This window comes from Thalassophryne amazonica, chromosome 4 (assembly GCF_902500255.1).
Source record: "Thalassophryne amazonica chromosome 4, fThaAma1.1, whole genome shotgun sequence".
Taxonomy (NCBI): domain Eukaryota; kingdom Metazoa; phylum Chordata; class Actinopteri; order Batrachoidiformes; family Batrachoididae; genus Thalassophryne; species Thalassophryne amazonica.
This window is the reverse complement of record NC_047106.1, coordinates 20,483,493-20,495,764: the sequence shown is the minus strand read 5'-3', so window position 1 is coordinate 20,495,764 and position 12,272 is coordinate 20,483,493. Positions and strand designations below refer to the sequence as shown.

Here is a 12,272-nt window from a genome sequence, read left to right as displayed (position 1 = left end):
AATCTTGAATTGCTTGAATGTATTCTACTTCACAAGAATGTGTGTAATCTCACATTCATTCACTAAACACAACTGTAAAGCCTCTGATCAAGACTGAAGACAAAAGCAGCCCAATGTCTGGGAGGAGTTGGATCAGCATGAGATCAGACTATACAAATCACTCACAGACGTGTTCGTAAAAACAACTGACTGACTCTGCAAATGACAGTTATTTCCTTGACTGTAATTTCCTGCGTAGTCTGGTAATTATTTCATGATTTTGGCAATAAAATGTCAGAAAATACGATCATAAATTCTCAGAACCCTCAGAAACTCCTTTAAATTACATGGTTTGATTAAACAGCGGTGCAAAATCCAAAGATATTATTTGGTTTCAGGCAAATAGTCCATTTGGGTTTCTCTCAAATTTCCCCTGTTGAAATCAAGTTTAAACTAAATGACTTTTTTCTTAGCGCTGCATTGCAATATGTTTTAAAGCAGTTTAAAAGAGATTTTAGAAGCTTAGGGATAGGTATTGGGAACCGGTTCTTTTCAAGAATCATTAAGAAATTATTCGATCCACCGACATCAATAGCCTTTTTGCTTAATGATTCCCTCATCGGTCCTTCAGAGCGGCCGTTGTTTTTGAGGGCGTTTGTCTGGAACATGATCATTTCTCTACATTGATTGCAGACCCTGCAGTGGGTCGTCAATCAACCGCTTCTGTAACGGCTACACTTTGAAGCCTGAACCAACGAAGCAGTGCTCCGACCTGCTGCTTTGTTGGTTCTTTGCTTCTCTGCTTTTCAGAAGCGGCAAGTCCGCTTGTTAATCCCTCTCAAAGCCATTTAAAAATGTCAATCATGAGTCACTTTTGTGTGGATTAAAGTCACTAACTGGGACTCTTATATTGTTGAAGCCAAGAAACGAGAATCGTCCTCTGTTCCGTTCGCACAGCTCCAAATGCTGCGCCGCTCTTTGCTGAGTCACGTTAGAGTCTAGCAGGAATTAATAACTTCAAAGCAAATCGCTGCTTTAAATAAAATGACACCTCTTTCCAAACGTTGTAATACAAACAATAAACTACAATTGACGAAATTGTTTTTTTTCCTCCCAAAAGGAGACGTCCTTCGTTCTTTATGAATTACATTGATTCTGACATGCAGCGCAGCCGGCTGAGCTCAGCTCAGATGTATGGAGTGACATTCATGCCATTAATGTCTGAAAGGAAATGCTTTTGACAAAAACTACAGATTTTGTTTATTTCTATTTATGTCCAGAGATCAAGGATCCACCATGTAGATTTTATTTATGTCCAGAGATCAAGGATCCAGTGACCAATTTCAGATTTATTTATTTTAAGATTCAATAAAATGCTGTTGACATAGAAAACCTGTAATGCTTACTTTTAGTACACGGAAAATTCACAAGAGGTATTGATAAGGGAATCGCTAAGGAATGGGATCAATAAGCGGAATAGATAATGGCGTTGATATCGATAAAATCTTATCAATACCAATCCCTATAGAAGCTGTTAAAACAAGTTAAAAATCACTAAAGATCAAAATAACACGTGAAAAGTGGAACAAATAAAAACGTCCTAAATAAATTCAAATAAAAAAATAAAATAAAATAAAAGCCCTCACAATTGTTGTTCATTGTCTTTACTAAAATATTTCAAAGGGCATTTTTGTCATTTCAATTCCTGCTTCTTTTATTATTTAATTATTTAAATTGTGCAAAAGACAATAACTGCCTCTCAAAAGGATATATATATACACACACACACACACACACAGACCCACAATGACCCTCAAGTTTTCATCTTACATCTGTCTTCAACATAGTTTTTTCTCATCTGCTAGCACTCATCTGCAACCTTAAGGTCTTTGGTTTCACCCACTGGATCAGTATCACCTGGCTGACTGAGATGTTTATAGCCAGAAGGTATTCATTATTCAAACTGCACCGACCCTGCTAAAACTCATCTTATGAAAGAATCATGAGGCCGGGCCTTTCATCATCTCTGCAGACCAGCATGCTGCTGAAGTAACAGCAAGAATATGATGGGAGAAAATGCTAGGGCTGCTGTGCATGGATGTTATCTTCCACCCAATGCAAAATAATGCATAACACAGTGCTAGTGTCAGTGGTAGTTTCTACCCAACGTAGCTGTCATTTTTTACCAGTGCCCACATTCTATAAATAACATACACATCCACTCCAGAGCTCAATAGTAAAACCTGTCTGCTCAATAGTGGCCGGTGAATGGCTCTGACTCGTGCTTCATGCCCCATTTTGCCTGATGGAGTAAGTTCATTTCAAGGCTCATTTAAAATAAAATTTGGTCAAAAACCAACACATTTCAGTGATGTTCCTGGGGCTGCAGAAGTGTTTTTGATTGATCAATTTAGGATAAATGAAACCCAATTTTCGTAATCCATGCACATTTCCTTTCCCTCACCCGATCTCATATGCTCACTGTCACTGGAATGAGTGCAGCACAGAGTGCACTGCATGTCTTAAAACTATAGGGCCTTTCAAATGTCACAAAACTGAGAAAATTTAGTTTCTACCGGAATTCAAGCATTATAATGTAGGTTTGTTTTTGCAATAAGTTGCAAAATGACAGCTCAGTTGAATGAAAAGGACATTTATCTGGGGAAAATTTCATAGTGAACAGTGTATTTTCCTTCATCTCCATCATGCGGACTAACTACAGGAGGAAGCGCGTGTGCACATGCGTGAGGTTTTGAGATTACCTGCGACCCATCTTAAGTTAACATCCATAAAATTTCTTGTAAATCACTTCCAAATATACCAAATGTCATTCATAGCATCTGATGCCTTGAGGTTCTCCCCCTCAGGGGTTGAAATTCTAAATTGTTTCCAGACAGTGTGAAATTTTATCATATTGGCAACATCATATTATGAATCTCTTATCTAAATGCAAAGGAATAAAATTATAGTGGTGCCAAAGAAACTTATGACTTAAATCTTAAATAACACAGTGGTGCGGATGCATCAACAATAGGCAACACACCCCCAGGGAAAGTTTGTATATATATATTTCACCCTTCTTTCCTACAAAAATATACACCAGGTCTGTTTCTCTTAGATCGCACATGTGAAAGAAATTTTATTACCATAATGCTTTACATGTAAACAAGTTTATCTGTGTGTGCCCATGTCACATACTGGGACAGCACCCCTTTAATTTGCCACCACAATGGAATTGAAGTGACAAAATCAAGATGGGCTTGTACTGCAGACTTGTATCTTTAAAATTCAACGGGTTTAAAAATACATCACATTAACTAATTATCAATTACAGCCATTTTTATAGAAAGTCACTTCGTTTTCAGAGGAAATAAGTAAATTAACTATAACTATTAATACAAATCATCACCTTTCATAGCCAGTTTTTACAAGACAAATCAGGAGATGGATACATGAACATTTCCAAGTCACTGTATATGTCTTGGACAGCATTAACTTCAGTTAAAATAAATAAATAACTAAATAAATAAAGTATATGGTACTGCAGAAAATCTGTCTGTGTAGACAAGGGGTGCCCAAGTTCGGTCCTCGAGATCTACCTTCCTGACTCTCTTAGTTGTCTCCCTGCTCCAACACACCTGAAACCAATGAAAGAATAGAGGACCGAACTTGGGCACACCTAGCGTAGACAGTTCTAAAAAATTGTTGTGAATGTGCAGAAAGGAGACTGGTGAGGGAAGCCACCAAAATACCCATAACAATCCTGAATGAGTTACAGTTCTGTGACTGGAAAAACTAGAGAATGATGACAATTAGGGCTGAAACGATTCATCAAGTAATTCGAATAATTCGATTACAAAAATGTTCAAGGCAAATTCTTTGCCTCGAGGCTTCGTTTAAAGCTGTAGTACATATGCCAGACCTGTATGTGGCACTGTAACACTCCCACAAAAAACACAGAAGAAGACCATAGCGCTAATCAATGTAGCAGGCGATGCTACAAGTTTGCAAAGCCACACGCTGAGTAAAATAAACCCTTTAGGAGAAAGGGTCCGCACGGATCGTCTGAAACGGACTTATTGCGCATTTAAAGTGAAGCAGTGTGTTTGTATATATTAAAAAAAACAAAAAAAATTTTGATCCACGAGCCGTTCTCCACCTCCACAGATGAAGCGAAAGGACGCGCACTTTAAATGAGTCATGTTTAATGATAAAAAAAGATTCAATTCAGATTTGGTAAGAGTTTTTATCAACAGGCAGCTTTTGTGGAAACGCTGCAATCCACAGCCGTTTTTCAAAGGCTCTTATTCACCAAGTATCCACAGAAAACAAAGAATTTGACTTTGGTTTGAGCTACACTCTGTACGGCATGTATAAATATACACTAAACACTGAATAAATCACAGTAATAAAAACTGAAAATGAAATTATGCAATAAGAAGGAAAAAAGAATGCACATTGAAGATTTCACAGACTGCCTGGGCTTATGGTTTGGCAAAGCTCTAAAACTCTTAATATGAAAAAATTAATAACCTGGCAAAACAGAGAGAGGGAACACCCTAAACTTAAAAATCTGCATATGGCACAGAAACATTGTGCCACTGCTTTAGGGAGAGCCCTGCCACTACTGATATTGTTTAAAAACACAATGGTACTTTTTATCCGATTACTCGATAAAATAACCGTAGAATATTCGATTCCAAAAATATTCGATAGCTGCAGCCCTAATGACAATGAAGATGGGCTACATTTCTGTATTGCTTTTCCAGCTAGCAACTGCACAAAGCATTTTACAACCCCAATTCCAATGAAGTTGGGACATTGCGTAAAATGTAAATATAAACAGAATACAATGATTTGCAAATCTCTTCAACCTATATTCAACTGAATACACCACAAAGACAAGATATTTAATGTTCAAACTGATAAACGTTATTGTTTTTGTGCAAATGTTTGCTCATTTTGAAATGGATGCCTGCAAGACATTTCAAAGAAGCTGGGACAGTGGTATGTTTCCAACTGTGTTACATCACCTTTCCTTCTAACAACACTCAATAAGCATTTGGGAACTGAGGACACTCATGAATGGGTATAAAAGGAGCATCCCCAAAAGTCTCAGCCTTTCACAAGCAAAGATGGGGCGAGGATCACCACTTTGTGAACAACTGCATGAAAAAATAATCCAACAGTTTAAGAACAATGTTTCTCAACGTTTAATTTTTTCTGTTTTTATTTACATTTTACACAACGTCCCAACTTCATTGGAATTGGGGTTGTACAATGATGCCTCCCTTTTACTTCCAAAGCCCAGACTTGTGTCATTTTTTCAGATGGCTGTACTAAGACAATACATAATAGTGTCTTATTCAAGGACACAGGAAGGTAGCACGTGCAGGATTCAAACCCAGGTCTACATAATGGCTGCTTATCCACTGTTCTACCTACTCTACAATCCCCCCCCAAATAAATACCTTACTTGTAATAATATTTGACCAGCTGCAATTTTTGTAATGTGCCATATAAATAAATGTACTTTGTAATAACTAGACTTTAAGCCAAAACCAAAGTAAATGTATTCAATTTTGTTGAAAATCCAAGGGGGCTACACCTTTAAACAAGGACAGGAATCGAGAACCAGCTTTAATTTTTTTTTAATCCATCACAATCATTTAGCTCAGACGTTGTCAACTCCGCTTAGTATGTTGTTCTGACACTTCTGCTTGTAAAAACGTACAGATGGCGTCATGATGTCAACATATGCATTCAGCAACAAGGGAAATAGAACACATTGATCACAGCGTGTTCCGGACAAATATCCAAAATAAATCCTCTTCCGGCCACAGAAGAATATCCAATGCATAACATTAAACAAAATGAATGAAACCACTAACAATTTCAGCAGATTTTTTAAATTGTATTTATTTTGACAGATCAAGCCCCATTATCATATTAACTACTCAGCAGTATTTTAAAGAAAGTACAATACATCTACAAACTTTTCCTAATGATAGTGAGAACAGCAGCCACAGGCCTGTTGCTAGCTAGGTGCTATATTAGAAGCGTAACGTATATTTCTACTCCACAAACACCACATCCAGTGACAAGCACTGGCAAGTCATATTTGTCAGTATGTAGACAAAGTAGCGCCCATTGGACATTTTAAAAATTATTATTAAACCAAAACAGGAAGCAGCAAAAAAACCTACTAACTAGCGTTAGCTTCCCTTTGACAGTTGACAACCAGCCATCTCGTCATATCACCCGACAACAAAAACAGCATTTAACACCGACTGTAACAGCATTCACAACAACTGTTATATAGCCAAGCAGATGTCACGTAAATATACTTCCCGAATAAGTCGATTTTGGGGGAGCATGGCTATGTTTTAAAGGTTAAAATACCTGCTACCTCCTCCAGAACCTGGCCGTAACGCCATCTTGATAACAGCAGTCACTGGGAGGACGATGACGTCAACAGACACTGCGGGACTGTGGCGCCCTGAGTCAGGCTTGTCAGGTAAAATTCTTCTTCTCCACTGTTTTAAAAAGCTCACATTTTGCAAGGTCGGTTTTTATTTTGCTCTTAGTGCTAAAGATGTTAAAAAAAAATCCCCCAGCCTCTCGTAACAATATATAACAGTATACTTGATAACAGTTTTAATAATGCCCTTTTTTTCGTTTCACTACTTTGATGTCTTCAAAGCTAAATAACACTCAAACGAGTGTAAAACGTTTGGTTCAGTCACATTAGCAGAGTTATGCGAAAAGATAGTTGAAGAGGGGGAGCTGAAGAAATGAAGGTTTACCTGAAAGACCAAATTGGGGAAATAAATTGCCCAATATTCTGAAGAGATCCGTTTTGTTGCATTGCTTACTGTTGGCCAGCAGATGTCAGTGGTGATCGTATTTGTATGAAGTCTGCTAGTATACATGTTAGAAATTTGTTTGCGATGATCACTTCTGCAGAAACTATAACTCTGTGAAATTCAGATCTCCTTAAATTACTCTCAGACAGCCTGCAGAATATTTTGCATAATGTATAACTCGATCATCACATGTTGGTTATATATACGTACTTTAATATAGTTGGTGTATATCTATTCATAGTCCAGTCAACTTATGCAAAATATGGGCTTAATCCAAAAGAAATTGCAGTAGTAACGAACTGATGTTTTTCTGAAACCTTGGAATGTACTGACCAAGATCTGAAAATTATATTAAAATATTTTGAGTGGAACATAGTTTATTTCTAGAGTCAAATTCATGGTTTGGAAGCTTCTCGGTTGTATTTTTGCAATCTGTATTTTGCTCTTTGTTTCATCAGTAGTACTCCAAACCCACCATAAATGGTATTCTTTTCCTTGTTTTCACTTAATTTATGTTTCAGGTTATCTGTGCAGGTTTTTAGTGGTGGATTACAATCCACCCCTAGCCTATTTCTACTGTGTGCCATGCATTTAAACATGAATTCAGTATATCATTGTTGTTTGAGAGGGAATTATTATAACTTTGGTGTTACCCATGTTTGTTTTGTTTTTGTTTTGTTTTGTTTGTATTTTCCATCATATAAAGACTGTATAATAATATTTTGTTGGTTCAGTATACTTCATCTGGGTGTACCCCTACCCCACATTTCCCTACTCAAATCCGTAAAAAAAAAAGCAAATCCTGCAGTCTTGGCGCCTAGTATCTAATGTTGGAGCATAAACCTGAGCATACCTTGTTATGAGGGTAAGTATTTTGGTAATCCAGTAGATGACTATTTTTATGCAATTAGTCAACATAAAAACAATGACACCCCCCCGCCCCAACTTTTCACAAAAGATGGCAGCACTATGGAATTTGAAGATGATTACCTAATATCACCACCTATCACCTAAAATTCCGTAAGACAGGTTTAGATTATTAACAAGATTTTACTTCAAGAAAGTAGGTCAATATCTACGGATCTCATATAGTCTCATTTTGACACTGTCGCTGTATGGTTTTGATGAGAAAATAGTGTGACAGTTTTAAAACAATAAGAGGGTTGTCAATTTTTTACTACATGAAAGGGAGCATTCATTGTTTTGAAGTACTTGTGGGAGGGGAATAGATAGGGATGACCACCTCACAAACAATAATATTTTTCTATACTGATCCATGCCCCTGTATGGGGGAAAAGGATGTGGTACACACCAGGAAATTGCTCAACTTTCTGCACGAGAGGAGCCCATTTGAAGACAACACCTCCCTTCGCAGTATTGAAACTGGTGCTGTTGCCAGTAGCAAGGTGAATGTTGATGTGGCCAAATCTGTGCGTGAACAAGTTCTAGGTCACATGGCTGGAGAACGTGTGCTATGATACAGCTTCAAGAAAAAGGATCACACAGTTACACTGGAATCCAAGTCCGCAGTAAAGACACCTGATGGTGACATCAACATTGATCCCATGTTACTGTTTCAGAGACTAGTGATTGCCAGTACCGAAGCAGGGGACATGACCAGCACACTGAAGTTTGAGCTTTGCGCATATCCACCTGCATTATTTGAATGCAAGCATACCCTGTTGCCTGCTAGTAAGCCTGTTGTTGTGGTTCTGTCAGTGTTGGGGTTTGTCTCTTGTCTCTTCTTTGTCTCTTTTTCTCCCATTTGTCCCCAGCTCCTACCTACTCTTATTTCTGCGCTCATCTCCTTATGTCCAAACAGTTAATCCCAGAGTATCTACTTTCAGCTCTTGTCTCCTTGTTAGGTCATCACATCTTGTCTTTTCACCTTTATCTTGTCAAGTAGTAGTCTCTGCCTTTGTCTGTCTATTTCCTTCAGTTTCTAGCAATGTCTGGCTATCTGCTGCCATTCAGTGTTCCCTTTTATTATCTTCAGTTTCAGGTAATGTCTGTATACTGCTATCTGGTGTTCTCTTAAATTCTTTACACATCATCAGTCCCTAATTAAGTGCACCTGTTTGAGTGCCCACCTGCAACAATTAAGGCTGGCTGTATATAGTGACTCCTGTTTGGCCTTAGTTGTGGGTCCATTGTGTGAATGGTGTCTAATAGTGTGATGGCATCATTTCCAGGGTGTTTCCTGTTTACCAGTTTTGGTAGTGAGTATGATTTTGGTTTTTACTCTGGAGTTGAACTCTTTTCTAAGAAGAAAAGATTTTCTGAGTTAACTCTGTTCTCTGGGTTTGAACTTTTGGTCTAGAAGAAAAGACTTTGGTTAAAAACTTGTCTTTGAGTTTGTATTTCACTCCTAAGAGGAAAAGGACATTCTTTTGTTGTGCATACTCTGAGGGTTGACTTTGAAGCAGCTTCTCCAGTTTGTTTGTCACTTTTGATAAGAAGATTCCTGAGTTGATTTCCACCTCTGAAGACAGGCTCCTCACTTTACACTCCAGTTATGAAGAAGATTCAAGTTCAGTTCTGTTTGTGTTGACACTTGCCTCTCTGGAAGAATGAACACTGCTGTTTGAACACCACCTGTATATCATGTCTGAACCAAGGAAAGGTTCATTAATTCAGAGGCAATACTTAAACATGGGAAAACAGCATGAAGCTCTTGGTGACAGCCTTTGTGAAAACATCCTCTTTATCCACGCATGTCTAGGTTGTGACACATCAAGGCTGTTTAGCATTAGCAAAGCTGTTGGCCTGAAATTGTTCCATGAGAAAAATCAGGTCTTCGCTCAATAGGGCCTTGTCGTCAACACCTGCTGAGATCATCATGGCAGGAGAATGGTCTGTATCAACAAAGGCAAATCATCGGACACTTTGAATGGGCTAAGACTTGCAAGGTTCCATGATAAGGTGGCAGCAAGTAAAGCCTTCCTGCACCCACAGGTTGTTCCACCTATGTCTTCAGCAATGGAATACCCCTCTCTCCGTGTATTTCAACAGGTTCAAGAATAGAAAGGAGAGACTGACCCACTGAACTGTGGATGGAAGATCTCTGAAAACAGGATGATGCGAGTACATTCAGACCTTGCAGCAGCACCAGAGTCTCTCCTAAAATGGAAAGGGGGAAGCAGTGACAAACACTGGTTGTTGCAAACATGGTCTGCCATGCAGACCAGCATGCAGTGAGTGCAGAGGGACATGTGCCAATGGAGATGAGGCAGTCTGACTCGGATGACAATGAACTGTGATGCAAATAAAACGGGGTAAGGGTATATCAGATTACTGAATAAGGAGTCACCCAACTGTTCTGAAACCTAAATCACCATTTTTAGTGGTTTAGGAAGAATAGTAACCAAGTTCTGGCCATAATATTCAGTTACAACAACTTGGTTACCAGCTGGAAAATGACAAAAATTAAACCTGGCTCAAAAATATGTTCCACTCAAAATATTTGACTATAATTTTCAGATCTTGTCCAGTACATTCCAAGGTTTCAGAAAAACTTCAGTTCCTTAATACTGCAATTTCTTTTGGGTCAAACCACAGGCTGACTGGACTATCAGTGAAATATTTAAAACCTGAAGGCTCGCTCCGTCGTCTTCTTTTGGCTGTTCCCATTAGGGGGCACCACAGTACGAGGTCTATTAGAAAAGTATCCGACCTTATTATTTTTTTCAAAAACCATATGGATTTGAATCACGTGTGATTACATCAGACATGCTTGAACCCTCGTGGGCATGCAAGAGTTTTTTTTCACGCCTGTCGGTTACGTCATTCGCCTGTGGGCAGTCTTTGAGTGAGGAGTGGCCCACCCTCTCGTCGATTTTTCATTGTTTAGGAATGGCTCAGACTGCTGCTTTGTTTGATCAAAAATTTTTCAAAACTGAGTGGACACCATTCGATAAACTCAGCTGGTTTTCGGTAAAAATTTTAACGGCTGAGAGATTTTGGTCTGGTAAGGACGGCGCCTGACGGCGATCTGCGCTTCGAGGCGGCAGCGTCTCGCCGTTTCAAGTTGAAAACTTCCACATTTCAGGCTCTGTTGACCCAGTAAGTCGTCAGAGAACTTTCAGAAGAAGTCAGCATGAGGAGTTTATTCGGACATTCCATTGTTAACAGACATTTTGTAATGAAAGAACGTGCAGGCAGTCGCATGTCGGGCCGGACCCGACCGCGGGGGGTCGCGATAGGAAAAACACCTCCGTTGGAAACCTTAACGGGCAAGTTGGAACATGCCCAAGCTGTTAAATAATTTCTCAGTTACTCACTTGTTGAAAGCCATCAAAAGCCGCCTGAATTTTACAAATGGTTTTCAACACGGAGGTGTTTTTCCTGTCGCGGCGCACACAGATTCACTGAGTCGTCACGGAAACGACTCGGCGAATTTGCGCGCACGTCTTTCATTACAAAATGTCCTTAAACAGTGGAATGTCCGCATAAACTCCTCATGCCGGCCTCTTCTGAATCTTCTCTGTTCTCTCACGACGTCCTGGGTGAATTAAGCCTTAAATTAGGATGATTTCAGCTTGAAACAGGCCGACGACGGCGCCTGGAAGCGCTGCAGGACGTCCCGCTGCGTGGGAAGTCCTTACAGCGACAGAAACACCCCATAATCTCTCATCAGCCGTTAAACTTTTCACCGAAAACCAGCTGAATTTCTCGAATAGTATCCACTCGGATATTCCTCACAGGTCCAGAAAAAAGTTTGATAAAGCAACATGCGCCGTCTCGAGCAGCGTGTGAAACAAAGGAATTCAGCAGAGAGGGCGGGACCACATCTCACTCAAGGCCTGCCCACAGGGAAATTACGTCACCGACACGCGTGAAAAAACTCACGCATGCGCATGATTGGTGTAATTGCATGTCAATCAAATCCATATAGTTTTTTTTTTTTTATATATATATAAAACTGCCGGTTAGTTTTATAAGATACCTCGTAGATCAATTGTTTCCATCTCACCCTGTCCTCTGTATCTTCCTCTGTCACACCAACCACCTGCATGTCCTCCCTCAACACATCCTTAAACCTCCTCTTTGGCCTCCTGCCTGGTGGCTCCATCCTCAGCATCTTTTTCCCTATATACCCTGGGTCCCTCCTCTACACATGTCCAAACCATCTCAGTCTCGCCTCTCTGACTTTGCTCCCAAACTGTCCCACCTGAACCGTCCCTCTGTGTTCATTCCTAATCTTGTCCATTCTCATCAGTCCCAAAGAGAATCATAACATCTTCTTCTCTGCCTCCTGTCTTTTTGTTAGTGCCACCGTCTCGCCGTACAACATAGCTGGTCTCACTACTGTCTTGTAAACTTTCTCCTTCACCTTGGCAGATATTTTTCAGTCGCAAATAACTCCTGCCACCTTTCTCCACCCTGCCTGCGCTCTCTTCACTTCTCCACCACACTCTCCATTACTTT

General features: G+C 39.6%; 1 protein-coding gene across 10 annotated transcripts in view; it reads right to left on the bottom strand.

The window, feature by feature from the left end:
- The window catches only part of synrg (synergin, gamma), a 128,855-nt gene extending 122,400 nt beyond the window's left edge, over positions 1 to 6,455 (bottom strand). For all 10 annotated transcript variants that reach the window (XM_034169183.1, XM_034169185.1, XM_034169186.1 and 7 more), the window contains exon 1: positions 6,382 to 6,455. In XM_034169183.1, the coding sequence (XP_034025074.1) occupies positions 6,382 to 6,416 (35 nt within the window). In that variant the 5' untranslated portion in view covers positions 6,417 to 6,455. The remainder of the gene's footprint in view (positions 1 to 6,381) is intronic.
- Between the last annotated feature and the right edge of the window lie 5,817 nt (positions 6,456 to 12,272).